The sequence below is a fragment of the Capsicum annuum genome, chromosome 12, assembly GCF_002878395.1.
Source record: "Capsicum annuum cultivar UCD-10X-F1 chromosome 12, UCD10Xv1.1, whole genome shotgun sequence".
NCBI lineage: Eukaryota > Viridiplantae > Streptophyta > Magnoliopsida > Solanales > Solanaceae > Capsicum > Capsicum annuum.
This window is the reverse complement of record NC_061122.1, coordinates 119,180,538-119,199,009: the sequence shown is the minus strand read 5'-3', so window position 1 is coordinate 119,199,009 and position 18,472 is coordinate 119,180,538. Positions and strand designations below refer to the sequence as shown.

The following is an 18,472-nucleotide window of genomic DNA, read 5'->3' as shown; positions in this document are numbered from 1 at the left end:
GAGATTGTTAAGGATGAAGAATCTATTTCGTTTCGCCTTTTTAATTTCTTCCTCAATAATTAAAGAAATATAGGTTGTATATGATGTGTGTAGAAGCCGTATAATTGTTGTATAGAATATATATATGTGTGTTAAGATTTCTATAGAAAGTGCATATGATATGTATAAATACTATATAATTATTGTATAGAGTATATATAATTTTATAACAATTTTATTGAAACTGTATAGGATGTGTGCAAGAATTGTATAATTATTATATAAAATATGTATCTCTATAAGATTTCTATAGAAACAGTATAATTTTTGTATAGAATATGAATCTGAATAATTATTCCAGCAAAAGTTGTATAAAATGTGTATAGAAACTTTATAATTATTGTATAGAATGTGTATAGACATTGTATTACTATTATATATAATATGTATCTGTATGTGATTTCTATAGAAACTATGTAATTATTGTATAATATATATATCCGAGTAATTATTTCATTTAAAAGTTGTATAAGATATGTATAAAATTGTATAAAATATGTATCTGTGTAGAATGTGTATATGTGTGTATGTGTTTGTGTGTGTATAGAGATTGTATTAATGCATTAGAAGAGGGAGAAGAAGATTAGCACAAATTTGATTATATTTGAAAAAAATATTTTCTTATTTAATTGTTAAGTAAAGAGCAACAAATAGAAGAGTAAAAAGGGTTTCTTTTTAAAATAGATCATCAAAAAAAGAGTGATTTTTCTTTTCACAAAAAAAAGGTTACAATATATATGTATCAATATGTATTGTATCATATTAATACGTATTTTTATTTTCTTAATTGATTTGAAAAAATATATTTTTTGTATTTGATTATTTTTTAAAAAAAAATGGAAGAAGACAATAAATTATTTTATACACTTTATATAATAATAATTCAAAAAAGAAGTAGAAAAGAGCAATAACAAAAGTAAAACAAAAAATATAAAATCAAAAAAAAAAAAAAAGTCAAAGAAAGTTGCGGCAAAATGAAATTTTAAATGCCTGAGTCATTTTCGTGTCATTTCTTTCAGCCGAAGTGATTGTTTTTATCCTTTCCCTTTCATTTTTCTTTTAAAAAAAATTATTAAAAAATAGAATTTTTCTAAAAAAAGAATTTAGATACAATTTGAAGTAGTATTGGATATTTGAAAAACATTTAAAATTCTGTTTTTCCTTTTTTCACTTTCCCTTTCGCTTTTCTTTTTTTCAGATTTACCGTAGAGTTTTTATTCTTGTAAAATAATTGCATTTAAATTACATTTCATGTTTAAATCATAATTAATTCTCATTTGTCTTGGTCATACTATACATTCAAAATGAGATGTTTTAGTGTATGTTATTTGCGGATGACATGATATTGATTGATGATGAGATACACTGGAGTGAGTTAATGTTAGGTTGGAGGTGTAGAGGCAAACCTTTAGAGATTTTTGAGGGATAGAGAAAAGGAAATAACATGTATACATAAGGAGATACAAATATTCATGGTTTTGGAGACAAAAATCACTATCAATTTGGACAGATATTTGCAAGGATTATGTAGTATACGTCATTTAGATACATTTGAAGGTGGTACAAATTTGATGGATTATCACTCATCGGAAGTTAAGAGATTAGATCGAATAGAGTTGATCCTCTTTTAATTGGGTATATATATTGGATTTTTTTAAGAAAGATGAAAATGAGAATAAAAAAATTATCACTCATCAGAAGGTTTGATTTTCTGACAATCGTAATTCTTGTATTAGTATGGAATTTTGACCATTGAAATTTACCTCTAATTTCTCAATGTGTACCATTTCAAAGTGCCACTTTTACAAACTAGAGTATTAAAAAAGGAATGAGTTCCGCATCGATAAATGTCTCTTAAAAGTTCATATGAAAAGGTTACAGTCATACAAGTTATCACGACACGACTAAGAAACATTGGACTAATTTATTTCACCGGAACTGTTATGAAAATCTTTCAAACGTTGTGTAATAAAGAACCTGAAGATGCGAACAGGGGCTGCTTTACCTCTTAAAAAATAGGCGGTCGTCTTAGGCTTCCAAATTTCAGAAGCCTCATTTTTTATAAATATTATTTTAAAAAAAATAATTTTTTTATATAAGAGAAAAGAATTATAAGAAGTAGTTCATCTATCAAGAGTATTATGTCTCAAGAAAGATTAAATGCATTAATTATATTATTACTTAAAAAAGAATAATTAGAAAAAATCGATTATATAATTTTTAAAATAGAGTTTATTAAAAAAAAAGTTATTTTTTCTTAAAAATTTAAGATCTACATTTGATTTTCACCTTAGGACACGAATATGTTTGAGCCGCTCCTGGATGCGAAGTATTCCCTTAGTTTCTAAATAACTTTCACGCTTACTAAAATTAAATATTTTATAAAATTAAGACATAATTAGTTGTTTGTCTTTATTTTTATTCTTAATTAGTAATAAATATGAAGAGATATTAATATGATACAAAAAAGAAAAATATTAAATAAATATGGATACTTGCTTTTTCTTTTTAGAGTCAAACGATACAAACTTTTATCAATATTTTAAGATGTATTTCTTAATTAAATTGAAAAAAAAATTGTAATATAAAATATTTTTCATGTAGTTTATGATATCTACATTTTAATTTTAAAAATTAAATTAATCCAATCTAATTTAGCTTTGAAATTTAATCAAATTAAAAAACGAGAATAATTTTTTTTTTAAAAAAAAAAGTAGGAAGTAATAAATAAGGATAGTAGAATCAAATTACAATCTAATTAATATTTTTCTTAGGAAACGTGCAAACAACAAAATGATGTATATAAGAAGAGGGAGAAGATATTTTTATTCTTTGTTACTACATCCGCGTCAAAATAGTTGTTCCTCTATCTAAAATCATTTGTATCATTTAAATTTTTCCTTTTATAAAAATATTAGGGCACAAATTAGGTTTTATCAAAAAAACAAACAAAGCTGCCTAATAAACTTAGGTTGTTGATTTACAGATCAAGTAGAGTTCAATAACAAATCCTAGATTGAAACAATTGTGTTGAGGAGCTAAAGTCTAAAGCAGTAGTGTTAGCTAAGTTGCTAGTAAAGTCCCAAGAACAGAACAAGGTCAACTTTTGGAGTGTTTAGAAGACTTTTTCCTTGGGATGCATTTTCCTTTTACTCCCGCCTTTTCCTTCTTTAATTCCTCCTCTTCTGCTGCTACTTCTCCCAGCTCTGCATTTGAGCTCCTGCATGCATATAAGCAACATTTACTTCAAATTCAAGATGACACCCACATAGCATGAGAAATTTGTCCATTGTTACTTACGAAAAGGGCCTAAAATGTCTTTCAATTATATGAAATGGTACAAAAATGTCATTCATATACCTATTGACCTAAAATGTCCTTCTTATCTACATATTGGACCTAAAATGCCGTTTTCATATACTTATTGGAACTATTTTGCCCTTTTATTTAAAAAAATTATATAATACCAAAACTTATCTTTATTAAACTACATAAAATCCTTATTATTTTTATTAATATTAACCAAATAAATAATGCATAATATCAATTTTTCGTCATTCTAAATTGATCTGATAAATAAAGAAAACATAAATAGTCATTTTTAAAAAATTATTACATACACATAGCCGTATTAGTCGGTTGTCAGATATATCATATAAATATTTACTTTTATAACATATTCTAATATATAGAAAAATAATTATATATTAAATTCTCATATTTCTTATTTATTGTATATTTTTATGGAAACCTTTGTTCATTCATTTTTTATATACTATATCAAAATTTTATGTTCTTCATTTTTATTGTCTGCTTTCACGATGCCTCCCTATGGTATATTTATATCATAAAAATTCATGATATATTTATATATTATACAAATTATATTTATATCATAAAAATACATGGTATTTATACCATATAAATTATATTTATACTATATAAATTATATTTATATGACAAACATACATGATATATTTTAGATATAAACAGTTTATACCATGTAATACTGGAAATATATATTTATATTTAATAAATAATTTGTTAACAAGAAAAGTACTTCTGACATAATGAGATATTATATCAAAAATACAATAATAATCTGACTTTGACATAAATTATATTTATACAATAAAAATATATGGTATATCTGTATTTCCAACTTCATGATTTTTATTTTATAAATATTTATTCATAAAAATGTATGGTTAACTCATTACATTAGAATTAAAAATACACGATAATAAAATAATACTAGATGATTAACATACATGAAAACAAAGCAAAACATACACGAGTAAATAATGAAATATTTAGTTTATTTAAACATATTTGAATTTTGAATACAAGAGAGGAGAAAGATTTGAAGCAAAAATTATATTTTTCACTTTTAATTTGAAGATCGAAAATATATTTATTAAATTAAAGTGAATTGCTAATTAGTTATAACATTAAATTAGAAATTATAATCATCTTTCTGATTTTTTAAATGGCTATATATCTAGAAAAAACTTTTACTTTTTGTAATACTGAAAAAGTACTATTATTTATATATTTATGTAATTTGTCTAAATAAAAAAGCAAAACAAAACCAGTAGATAAACGGGAAGGGCATTTAGGCCCAATAGATGGTAAGAAGGGCATTATAGGCCTCATAGTTAGACAGAAAGAGCATTTTAGGCTCAATAGGTAGACGGAGGACATTTTTTAACCATTTTACATAGTCGAAGGACATTTTAGGCCTTTTTCCATTGTTACTTTTATTGAAGTTAATCAAACTTTTACCAATGTAGTAAAAAGTTACAATTAGTAAAATGTGTTATAAATTTGTACGTGGTTACAATTAGTAAAATGTGTTATAAATTTTTTTAGCAAAATAGCTTAGTGAACCCTTGTACTATATCGATTTTGTAAGTTGAACACTTCTACTTACATGTTTGTCATCTAGACCCTTGAACTCATTAAAAAGCAACATTTTGCATCTTTTGACCGTTGACCGAGCCTATGTGTCATTCAAATGGATGATTAGGACACACGCTTGAGGTGCAAGTGGAGTTCAATTTTTTGCCAATTTTATATTAAAACAATTAAAAAAAAAGCACTCAATTTTTTACAATTTTTTAATTTAAAAATATTTTTAAAAAGAAAAAAAAATAAAAATAAGGCCACCCCCCAACCCCTTCCCCCTATTCAGCCACTCCCCCACCCCACCCAGTACCAGTACCCCCACCCCACCCTGCCCCATCCCAGCACCCCCACCCCACCCTATCCCCGTCCCAGCACCTCCACCCAACCCAGCCCCATCCCAGCACCCCCACCCCACCCAGCCACATCCTAGCACCCCCCCACTCCACCCTTCACCCCCATCCAACCCCCCTCCCTCTTCTTCGTCCAGCCACCCCCACCCTATCCTTCATCTCCGTCCCTCCATCCATCCATGGTCATCACCGTTAATGCCCCCATTCCCACGGCCTCAAGGATCTCTCTTCGTCTTTTTTTCTTCATCATCATATATCCCAAATTCTCAAAAAAAAAAAAAATAGTAAGATGTCTTTGCTATGGTTGATTTTTTGTTGTTGTTGTTCATTGTCAAAAAAAAAAAAAATTGCCATGGTTGATTTGTTGTTTATATATATATCCCTCAAGAGGGTCTTTGCTGTGGTTGATTTGTTATTGTTCATTATCAAAAAAGAAAAATTTTGTCATGGTTAATTTGTTGTTGTTGTTCATTGTCAAAAATAAAATAAAATTATATATATCCCTCAAGAGGGTATTTGCTTTGGTTGATATTGTTGTTGTTCTTTGTCAAAACAAAAAAATTGTTATTGTTTTAATTTTTTAATTTTTTTTATTCACTTTCTCAATTTAAATTTTTTATTTTGTTTAGGATTAATTTTGTAACTTTTACAAATTGTTAAAGATATTTAAATAAAAAATAAAAATTCATTATGTTTGTGTATGTGAATTTATAGTTAAAATTTTAAATTAATTGGAGAAAATTTCAATTATTTGACATAAATTTGATGTTTAATTAAATTTATTGTGTTTGTATATTAGAATTTACAGTTGAAAATTTAAATTTGAAATTGTTAAAGATATTCAAATTTAAACATCAAAAATTCATTATGTTTGTATATATGAATTTATAGTTAAAAATTTAAATTAGTTGGAGAAGAATTTTAATTATTCAAAATGAATTTGATGTTTAATTTGTGAGAAAAAATAAAAACATGATTATTCAAATTTTTCTACAATTTATAAATTTTTCTTATTTAATTAAATTAATTTTAATATTTAATTTATTATGTAGCATTTAAAAAATGACTTGGAACTACATGCAATACATTCAAATGACGTGACAAACGTGGCAGCTGATGTGGCTGCTGACGTGAGGAGAGTGTGCTACACTCACAAGAAAATGTTTAAAATATTGCTTTTTAATGAGTTTAAGGTGCCAGATGACAAACATGTAAGTAGAAGTGTTCAACTTACAAAACCGACATAGTACAGGGGTCCACTGAGCCATTTTGCCAATTCTTTTTCAGAAAAAAAAAAACTTGAAAAAATGTGTTATAAATTTGCCCATTGTTTCTTATAAATGTAGTAGACTTGGGGTCGTTTGCTCCACAAATTAAGTGGGATATCTCATGTTTAAAATTCAGATAAAATTTATTGTATATTAGGTTGACGATATTAATTTATTTCGTCGATCAGTCAAATATGGTATAAATTTAACACCAAACTTAAATCATGAGTACACCTTATCACTTAGGATCGTTTTATCTCAATTTCTAGATGGAATGAATCAATCCAGCCCAGGAATAATAATCTCAAAATTATAATATCAAAATAATTTAGCCCGTGTACTAAATAATTCCAAGTAGTATTATCTAGTAAATGTATTGCACATCAATTTTTATTTTACGATTTTGTTCATTTCGAATATATATTATATATATACTTGGTAATTTTAATTCAAAATTCTCATTTTCTTTTCCAACTTGATGAACGAAGTATTGTCCAAGCTATAGAGTGACGAAATTAAGGAAAATGAACTTGTTGGTGCATTATTACACCAACAGAACTCACCTCTCTTCGTTGTAGGAAGATGATTTCTTCAATTGTGGATCAACTTGAGCAGCTGTTCTCTCCTCCGTCGTCATTGATTCAACAATGCTCCCGCTAAAATACTCCTTCTCCGCCGACTGTAAATTCCCAAATCGTGGATTCTCAGACATGTATTTTATCTCTTCCACCTCCGCCTCTGCCGCCTTGCACAATACTCGTTTATGAAAACTAGCACAGCTACTACTACTACTCTTCCTTGGCACAACTGTAGATGGGGGCGATGGCAGTGGTGGAAGTTTCTGTTGCTTCACATTGAGCGAAGGGTGTTGAGTCTCAGCATCCTTCACTTTAAACGGCATTGAGCCGCCACAGGAGATGAATTGGAAGAGCACTGAGTTACGAGTCATTAATGACCCCGTGGCAGCCACGGGGTCACCGTCTTCGAACCTTTTGGAAATGGTGGTGCATGCGTTGTTATTAGGCATGTCTGAGATCGACGAGGAAGTTGCTGAGGGAGGAGATAACTTGGTAGGATTTTTCCGAGTTAACTCGTTCTGATCATCAGTACAAACACCTCTAGAGCAAGTGGAATTGGGTGTAGTTGAGCTAGTATAACTTGATTTCTCTTCATATAATTCATCTTCATTATCATCTATGTAATTGTGGTTGTTCTGAGCAATTTCTGGCTCATCTGCATGTTGTTTTGAGCCGCCTGATTTACGTTTTGGCAAGAAATTGCTCGAGTCTTGAACTTGGGTATTTCTCATCAACTGTGGACTCTCTGCCATATGAAGTTGCTGAAATTATTTTGAAGTACAGATAGGTATTTTATTAAACAACAACAACAACAGACCCAATTTATTCCCACAAAGTGGGGTCTGGGGGTAAGATGTACGCAGTCCATACTGCTACCTCCAAAGAAGTATAGAGGTTGTTTTTGATAAACCCCTGCTCACAGATTCGTATTTTATTAGAATAAAAATAAAATGTTCTTTTTTGCTTGTTGAAGGAAAGGTCATGAAATTAACTGATACTTGATCATCTTGTTACTTCTATTGCGGAGTAACAATTCTTGGACATGTTCACAATATTATGAAAATATTGATAAAAGGGAATTTTAATGCATGTTTCTTGTAAAATTACCTGTGGAACCTTGGAGAATTTCAGATCCTTTAAGAACATATTCAGCTCCTTCAATGGGGCAGATGATATCGTATTCAGCCAAGTCATTCCACACATACCCATTTTTGTAGCTCCTACAAAATCAAATTACCAGTCTATTGTATCAGTATTTTCTGAAGAATACTATCAGAATTTCCAATTGAAGGAACGGACAATTTAACATTATTATTATGAGTGGTGTTAAGACTGTATATAACTCTTTAAATTGTGACATGCATCTTCATGCTCAATTATTCAGGTTCCTTAACATCATATATTGATATTCCTAATGTCGCATCATTTACCCCCTAGAGAAACCTTATAATACATTGCACGTCTGTCTTGATTCCCAAACTACACAAGTAACCACAAAAGAAGAAAAGAACAATAATTTCACTAATCTTAGGGCGTTTATAACGAAGGAGAATAATTTATTAATGAAAGTAATTTTTTTATGTGAATTTACTCGAAATGCGCGAAAACTGATCCGCACGCTACAAATATTAAGAAAAAAATTAATGTAAGTAATTTTCTTATATTCTTTGATGTTTGATAAGAACACAAAAAATATTATCTAAAAAATGTCTATAAATAATTAAAATAAAAATTATAGGATCGAGTTAAGAGGTGAGGTATTGGGGCTTTGGGGGTTAACTACGAGAAGACAATCAGAGTGGACCGTTAACACTTTTCCCCTACTCTGTATTGATGCAAGCATGGTTAGCGTAGAACAAATTATGATGAGCTTCTACATATGGAAGATAGCTTAGAGCTTGAAGAAAATCATGGAGCAATAGACACAAGGCTATAGGTGATAAGATGTTAATTTATCAATCAAGAAGGGCCCTAGTGGGTTTTTTTCTAAAGTAGCTGTTTTTGGGCTATTTTTATAATAAATTATTTTTTCAAAGGCAATAACTATGAATAGTCATCTTAGTATTTTCTTCCTTAGTTTATGATGTTTATGATGAATTGAGAGCTTTTAAGCTTGTAGTTTCTAGGTAAAGCCTAGCATTAGATTCATAAAGTAGTTGTTAATTGTAGTTGAGTGATTTGGGTGGATTCCCGATATTGCTCGTGTGAACTACTTTTGCTTAATCCATCATAGAGTCACCTTTTTTGTGAATTCAATTTGGTTTCTCGTCTTTGATTGAGCAAGGTTATTGTTGTTTGATTGGGTTCAATCGAGAAGTGAAGGTATCAAGTCATTTGTTGCTTGTAAATCCATTCGAATCTCGATATATTTCACATATTTTTTTTTGTCTTCTTTTTTACTCGTTCTTCCTCTTTTGATTCTTATCATTTTGTTATCAAGAGCTTGGATTAAGGTTTGTTTCCACAAATTTCAATCTTGAGATTTTGATCTCTTCAAAATTCAAAATAAAAATCGAAAATCTCAAAAAACATTGAAAAAAATATTAGTTCAATTTGTTATTTTTGACATTAGATTTTGATTCTCTAGTGTATTTTGAGCCTATATCTCGAATTTCACTTGATTTGGAGGTGTAAATTCAAAGATCCATCGAAGAGTTTTGCGCTCTGAATCTTTGTGGATTGGGAAAATGTGAATTTATTTTTTTCTTCATTTTGAAGGTCAAAAATTACTATTTGTTGGTGGTGTTTAGAGGACCAAGAGGGTGAAAATTTCATCGAATTTGAAGTTGAAAAGAAAAAAAATATGAAGGTGTGAAGATTGAGGTTTATATTGGTGTTCTTGAGCATCTTCATCTTGTTCTTTGATGAAGATTTAAAAAAGGTACACATTGATCCAAAATTCTCAAGTGAAAGCTGGTCAAAGCGTTAGTGGCTCCACTTGTGAATTTCTTTTAAAAAAAAAAATTCAAAATCTAAAGGAAAAAAATATTGCAAAAAATAATTAATTTCCGCATAGACATGCCACGTCAGCAATCTGTTGGATTCTAGATCAAAAGTGTGAATGGAAAATGAAGGAAATCAAGTGGAGGAAAAAATTGAGATAACATTCAAAAATAAAAAGTGTACTAAAAAATTGAAAGTCTACTAATTCTCCCACATTGGTGGGAGAAGGAAACATTCAAGTGTGTATAATAAGGAACACTTACTCCACATAGTAACTGAGGCAAGAACCATGATGTCCCTCGCAGTTCGGCGCCGCCATTCGGCTTCGGCTACCGATCAATGAGATCTATTTTTTTAGATAAAATTTATTTGAATAGTCCGAAGGAGAAACGCAACTAGTTTTCTTTGTAGTTTTTGAACCTCCATTTAATATGCATGCATACAGTGCAGAAACTGCAGAAATGCGAAATGCTGCTTCGGAAGGGATGCAACTCTTCGACAAAATGACACACTGATTCAAAAAAAAAGGTGTCTTTTCGCATGGTTGTGACTGTCCAGTAAAAAGACACGCTGATTCGACGAACAGACATGACTGTTCCAGAGGATACATCTCCCCGAATAAACCATTGCCTCTTTTCGAAAAAGGCACCTAATGGTGTTTTATAAACCTGCATTTTTCCACAGGTTTAGGTACGAAAATTTCCTACATTAAAACACTTCTTACTTTCTGAAATACTTTCCGTGTGATCATCTAATCGTTGAGTGAGTTTGAAGAGAATCCGATCGTTTGAGGTACCACTACAATCGGATTGTCAGGCCATTTTATCCTGGAAGAAAAATTCCGTAACCTCGAGTACTTGAGGAAAATTATTTTCTTAAGGACACTCCGTGAATTTGGAGGACTTGGCCTTTTTCTATTTCATCTAATTTTCTGAAAAACACACTTCTTTGAAAGAACTTTTTGATCTTGTGTTGAGGGTGTTACATAACTTCATCAGTGTTCTTGTTTTATACTTGAACTTGTATTGAAGCTGTTGTCAAAATAAAGATTCTTATGTACCCATAAAACAACAAAATCAACGGTCAAAGTCAATCGTTGACTGCCACACAACAACCACCTCAGCAATAGCACAACAACTGTCAGCGGCCCATCAGCCCACTTGCGCCACATGGCATGTGTACTACAACTTCAGAGAGCACAATGTGTGCAGACTTTTAGTCATAGTTTTTCTTTTGGGTCCTAAAAGTTTTTTGGATCCAAAAATTTTTCCACGTGTTCAAATTTTATGATTCTTTTTTATTCTTTATTTTCTTTCGATTCATCAACTATTTAACAAGTAATAACATCTTTAATAACTTATAAACTAGTTTTAATCATCAAATCAAATCCTTTAAAGTGATGAACTTCTTTAAGGTCTCAAAAAAATTCTAAGCGTTCAATTTTCGTGATCCTTTTTTGAAACTCTTCTACTTCAATTTCTAACTAATTAATAAGTAATTAATTTATTTAATCACTTGTTAACTAGTTTTAAATATAGAATCACTTCTTTAGTTCATCAAATTAAGCAACACAAGTAATTTTTCTACTTTTGTAACTTATTTTCTTTGATGTTCTCATCTTAATTCGTAGATAATTTCATGATTCAAGTCCTTTTAGCTTTATTTGAGTTGTCCTTATTTCAAGAGTCGCAAGAATCTACTCCACCAAAAAAATAGGTGACTTTAAATTGATTGAGGAAATCTAATTCACAAGCAATCTTGGGAAGAAGTCATAGCGGTGAGTTGAGAGCTACATACGAGTGATATGAGGTTTTTATAACTAACCTCGTGTGTTGATTTTTGTAGTTACAATGTCTAATCACTTTTTTTACAATTATGGAGGAAGAAGTTCGATGAACAACATGGGAACATATGCCAATGTACCAAGGAGAATGACCCATGTGAATGAAAGGGTAGTTAAAACAAATAGGAAGTTTGGAGGTACGAAGGAAAGGGAGAGAAGGATGGATAGTATGAGTGAAAGAAGGTTTCCTATGAGAAGTCAAAGTGAAGAAATAAGAAGGGCCTCGGGTTAAGAACCAACCTATACTACCCCCAACTAAATTGGAACTAAACCTACCTCAAACAACATTTCGAATGAACCCGAGCTATGTTAGCCAAGCACCTCCACAAAATGTATCATATACATCCTTGCATGTACCCTATGTTCCAACCCAACAATACTACCCACAAGTACCCTACCAAGATATCGATTATCAAAACCCTCTTTATGATGAAATGTGTAAAGAGGTTCACCCAAATGAATGGTGTGAAGGACCCAAAGGCTTCAGTATGAACCAAGATATAAGATATTAAGGAAAATGATAGATATAGGGATGAGAAGGAAGGTGTGAAGACTAAAGAAATTGATATGACGATCAAAGTGTTTCAAATTAAGGGATAGGCAACAACATAGTGAGTCTTCCAATGTTCCAAGATGGTAGTCAAACTATTCAAGCTAACTACAACTTAAAAGGAGAAGATCAAGCCTATGGAGATAAGAATGATATACCTCAATCTTCTTCTCCTGCTATCATTCAATGCTATAAATGTCAAGGTGAAAGACTTATTGCTAGAGAATGTCCACAAAGAAGGTCAAATGTGATCTTGTGTGATGGATCTTATGCTAAAAATATGATAAGAGTATGAGGTTAGTAATGGTTATGATGAGCCTAAGGTTAGACATGATAAAGCAACCTCGAATATAGATGATGAGAAATTGAAGAAAAACTTGAACTCTTCTTGTGATTTAAATCAAATCATGAGGGATCTTTCTAAAGAAAACTTGATCAAAGTGTGAACCTATTGAATTCAAGGTTCAAAATATGGATAGGGTACGTTCCTTGATCATTGATGGTAGGAGTAGTACTAATATGGTGATTTGTACTATGGTTGATAGAATGAAACTTCTTACATAAAGACACCCAAGCTATACAAACTTTAATGGTTCATTGAGAATGATGAAATTGAGGCAATCGAACAGGTGGTTGTAAGTTTTAGCATTGGCAAATAACGAGATGAGGTGTTATGTGATGTTTTGACCATGCAATCTCGTCATATATTGTTTTTTAGACCTTGGTTAGTCGGTTGAGGTGTTTGATATCAAGTGGAATCAAACAATACTCATTTTTATTTGGAAGACAAAAATACACTCTTGCTTCATGAACACCCTATCAAGTAAGTGCGGACTACAAGATAATGAAAGGGCTCCAGAAAGAACTTAAGAGAGAAGAACTTGAGAAGGGGGAGAAAGAATTAGTTCAAGAAGGGGTGTTACTTACCAAGGAACCTCCTACAAAGAAGCGGGTGGACAATCCTTGTAAAGCATGTGTACAAGACAAGAAAATAAGATCCAACCCTTATTCCCTAGGTATGTACCCTTTCTCTCCTATTTCAATCAATCCTCGGAATCATGATGACATTTTTCCTATGGTAGGTAGGTTCTTGAAATTGTATGACCACAAACACTACCGTGAGAGTGATGATATAGTTTCAATGTATTCATGGTTAGTTTTGGCTATGCTTAAGTTCTGTGAGTTTTATCTTTTGAATGTCAATTATACTTGTTGTTTGGGAAAAGAATCCATGGTCCATCCATGATGTCCAATTTATGTATTCTACTCCTTGTCACACTAATATGGTTAGACAAGTTGAGCTATTAGGGTGGATTCTTCGGAGCTGTTAAGATTAGTGAACATAGGAAGTGCATCCTACAGCTCATTCAATCTCTCAAGAGGCATGGCTCCACTTGTTCATCCACTCCTTGTGGGAGTTTATTTGAGAAAAAATAATGAATTCTACTCAAAATACGTTTGAGAAAGGATAATGAATTCTACTCAAAATACGTCATTTTGTTCTTTTGTATTCCAAATTGTGAGTACCTTCTTATTAATATTCAAGCCTTAAATTTTGTATTTGCAACTGGACATCCATGAGATGAGTTGAATGCACTTTGTCGCTTCCTTTATTACTTGTACGCATATGATGACCCTTTGCTCAAAAGTAGTCTCATGCTTGTGAACCCCAAGGCAAATGTGTAATTGCCTATTTTTGGAGTTTCTTATATGCTTGAATCCTTGTTGGGCACACTTGTACTTAAGTTGTGTGGACCACAATTAGTGGATACCACATTGCTTAGTTATTTTTGGGAGAATTCATGGATACTAAGGACTCCAAGTCACCTCCAAAGGCTGGACAAGTTGAGTTTTCAAATGGGAATTTTGGGGCATGCTTGGTACTATGATTGGGGATACAACATTTCATTAAGAGTGTTATTTCATATGGAGTGATTTGACTTTTCATAGATCCCTCAACCATTCTAGTAGTATGGCTTCGTTAGTGCGTTTCTGTTATTTGAGAAGATACTTGATAGAGAGGGCTGTTTTGTGCTTAAAATGTCTCTTCTTATCTATCAGTGTTATTTTTTTGCATGACCTGGATGAGAATAGTGAACTTAACACACCTTATTTTATTACCTCTTTGCTTATGATCATACCTATGATGGTATAGGATTTGTTTTGTATGGAGGTAGAGATATGTGGGTCTTTTACTTCTTTGACCCGAATGAATCCTTATGGGAGATTGCACTATTTTTGTGAGGTCTTATTGTGAGGCGATGAAAAAATTGCGTCTTGTGGCTCCTAAATCATACGTGATATCATTTCTTAGGGCTCTTGATGCTATAAGACCTTTATGGTTTCCTTGTCTCATGATGTATGTTGTTTATTACCAATTCCTTAGTACCTTATATGATGAATGGATCATCTTCAATACAAAAGATAGTTGGTCGTATTTCAAATATGTGCCCTCCTTAGCAAGTTGGTATGGCTAATAACCCTGTGTTAACCCTCATGCTACGAGGATATGTTTATTGTTTGTCCTTCTCATGTTTTTGCAAGGTTTGAATTCGAAGACGAATTCTTTTGAAGAAGGAAAGGATGATACAAGCATGGCGTGGGGCACATTATCCTGAGCTTCTACATATTAATAATAGCTTGAAATTCGATGAAAGCCATGGAGCAATAAAGACACAAAGCTATAGGTGATCAAGATGCTAATTGGTCAATCAAGAAGGGCCGTTGTGGGTTATTTCCTAAAGTATTCATTTTGGGCTATTTTTGTAATAAGTTATTTTTGCAAAAACAATAACTATAAATAGTTGTTTTAGTATTTTCTTCCTGAGTTTATGATGTTTATGATGAATTGAGAGATTTTAAGCTTGTAGTTTCTAGGTGAAGCCTAGCATTAGATTAATCAAGTAGTTAATTGTAGTTGAGTGATTAGAGTGCATTCCCGATATCGCTCGTGTTAATTTTCTTTGCTTAATCAATCGTCAAGTTTTTCTTTTTGTGGACTCAATTTGATTGTCTCGTCTTTAATTGAGTCGGGGTTATTGTTGTTTGATTGGATTCAATCGAGAGGTAAAGGTATCCAGTCCTTTATTGCTCGTTAATCCATTCGAATCTTGATAATTCCACATATCCTTTTTTCTTTGTCTTCTCTTTTTCTTATTCTTCCTTCTTTGATTCTTATCATGTTGCCACACGTAAGACTCATTTCTCTTGTGTATAAGAAATTATTTTTAAAAAGTTAAAAAATTTCATGCCAAACACATCCTTAATTCAATTCATTTCGTACATTTTAGTTAGAGGTATCTTACACTTTCACATAAATTTCAAATATTAAAAGTGTTTGCTTTTTCTTCTAAAATTCGTAAAGTTTTCACTCTTTTATATTTCCAAATGATTTTTTTCCATTTCCTTTAAAAAAATATTTTTCATAATACTGTTTGATACATTAAGATAATTTTTGGTTAGTTTCTAAAGATGAAATTTAAGGAACCATTTTTCACTTTGTTTTAAAATTAGTAAGTGCTTGATCAAGAATATTATTCACAATATTTCGGAATATGTTTTAAATTTATTCTGGAATACTTGTTTGACCATAAATATTTTGAAATACGTTTTACAATATTTAAAATTTTGAAATTCATTATTTTTGAATTCACTTTCTGTATTTTTTAATCTATTTTTTTCAAAAAAATTAATTTTTTTATTTTTATAAAATAGCTTAATTTTCATAAACTCTAATTCTTTTAAAATATATTTTCATTTTTATATTTTTTTAACATAAAAAATACCTCATTTTCAAAATACTATGGCCAAATATAACTTCAACTATATTTTGAACTTTAAAAATAGCAAATAAAATGAATATATTTTTTATTTTTCATGATCAAACTGGTCCAAATAGAATTTGGTTATAAGGTTTCCAAATTTTATTTGGAGTTGGATACCAAATTTGGAAATATGCACCTAACCTATTTTTCAAATCCATTTTGTTGGAGTCCCACATGGGTGGGTTAAAGGGTCCTTGGTCTCCTTATATAGTCTTAGACAATCCTCCCCTCATGAGCTAACTTTTGAGGTTGAGTTAGGCCCAAGATTCATTTTTTTATCATGGTATCAAAGTCAGGCCCACCTAGTTCATTGTTTCCGATGTTGGGCCCCCCGTCTTATATTGTCCACGCTCCAGATGTCCAGTCCTGGGCGTGCGGAGGTGTTGGAGTCCTACATCGATGGGTTAAAGGATCTTTGGTCTCCTTATATGGTCTTGGGCAATCCTTCCCTCATGAGCTAGCTTTTAAGGTTGAGTTAGACCCAAGGTCCATTTCTTTATCATAGTATCAGAGTCAGGCCCACCCAGTTTATTGTTTCTGATGTTAGGCCCCCCGTCTTATATTATCCACACTCCAGATATACAGCCCTGGGCGTGCGGGGGGTGTTGGAGTCCCACATTGGTGGGTTAAAGGGTCTTTGATCTCCTTATATGGTTTTGGACAATCCTCCCCTCATGAGCTAACTTTTGAAGTTGAGTTAGACCCAAGATACATTTCTTTATTATTCATAAATTTCAAATAAAATAATATATGCTCTCCTCTGTAAGAAGTACGACCAAACATAACATCCATCAATTCCAACTTCTAATGACCAAATCTATTGCCTTTGATAAGCTTTTCAAGTGAACTTTTTTTTTTCGACTCACAAAATTTCACTTTTTTTCTGAATTAAATACACATATCCAAACACAACTTCTAGCTTCTATGAAATTGATACTCAATCATGTCACTTCGCCTACTAATTAATATAAAGCATCATTACTAGGTAAAAAGTTGTTCATTATAATTTGATACGTAAGTACTTTAGGAACCAAATTAAAGATTAAAAAAAGGGCATTTACATACCTTTTACAAGACCAAGAATAGAGTGAAGGCATGCCTCTACCTCTCAATACAGTAAGCCTATCAATTACATCTGTGCAAAAATAAAAATAAAAAAGTGAACCCACACATTTCATTATATTTCAGAGCACAAAAACCACAAATGAATCAAGAAAGAAAAAAATATAAACTAATGATGATTACTACGGTATTTCTATTCCCTTGTTTCAAAAAGAATATCTCTTTTTTATTCTAAAAAATTCTTTAATTTTAACTTTATTTGCTTCATATTTAAGATCATATGGTTAAAAGTTATCCTGATATGTTATAATATCTTCAATTTAAGACTACACAATAAAATTGAAGTGGAGGGAGATTATTTATACCTTTCAAGCGAAGGTGTTGATGAGCAAGATGAGTGACTTCCATGTAATGAGGATGTTCAAGTTGTCCATTTCTTGATAAATAATACACTACTTGAACCTTTTTAAAACTTGCAGCTCTCACCACTGCTGATCTTCTGCTGCTTTGTGACTTCCCTCTTTCATCTGCTCCATTCTCTCTGCATATTCTACTTCCATCCCCAACCTCCATATTCTCTTCTTCACTCACTTCCTATTTTACAAGTAATGTCTTTCAATGAGGCAACGACCCCTTTTAGTGATGTCGCAGAAGAAGCTATATATTTATGGCAGAGAAGTTAATGGAGACAAAGGAAGCTACAGGGCTTCTCCCCTCGAACACTGCATATAAGCAAAGAGAAAGCCACTCTATTTTCTTACTGTCAGCTACTACTACTACTATTAGATCCTAGCTTGGGGAGAGAGAATTTTGGTGTTAATAAGTCATCATCACCTTTTTTGACTTTTTACCCTGCTTTGGTTTTCAAATTTGGGTAAACCTCCGGTCAATACGAGAAGGAAACAAAAAAAAAAAAAATACTTCCTTCTTTTCATTTTAAGTGTCATACTTTGATCGATACGAAATTTAAGAAATAAATAAAATATTAATATTATTTATCAAATTATTATCTTTTATTAAAAGAATACTTTTTTCATTTCAAAATAAATAAATTGTTAAACTAATTTTTAATTTCTAAAATAAATGAATTATTCATTTTTCAAAAGA

General features: G+C 31.1%; 1 protein-coding gene across 1 annotated transcript; it reads right to left on the bottom strand.

The window, feature by feature from the left end:
- Positions 1-2,970: 2,970 nt before the first annotated feature.
- Positions 2,971-18,215, bottom strand: LOC107851828 (protein SOSEKI 2). The gene is made up of 5 exons (XM_016696925.2): positions 17,731-18,215; positions 17,369-17,438; positions 8,251-8,363; positions 7,129-7,888; positions 2,971-3,259 (listed from the first exon to the last, which is right to left on the bottom strand). Exons 1-5 carry the CDS (start codon positions 17,936-17,938, stop codon positions 3,139-3,141), a joined length of 1,272 nt encoding a protein of 423 aa, XP_016552411.1. The 5' UTR covers positions 17,939-18,215; the 3' UTR covers positions 2,971-3,138.
- Between the last annotated feature and the right edge of the window lie 257 nt (positions 18,216-18,472).

Bases quoted from the DNA above. Each gene is read 5' to 3' on its own strand.
- LOC107851828 (XM_016696925.2), bottom strand. From the start codon at position 17,938: ATGGAGGTTGGGGATGGAAGTAGAATATGCAGAGAGAATGGAGCAGAT. The intron at 17,439-17,730 runs GTATAAATAATC...ATTTTTGCACAG, and splicing joins TCAACACCTTCGCTTGAAAG to ATGTAATTGATAGGCTTACT. The intron at 3,260-7,128 runs GTGAGTTCTGTT...ATATGCATGCAG, and splicing joins TCTTCCTACAACGAAGAGAG to GAGCTCAAATGCAGAGCTGG.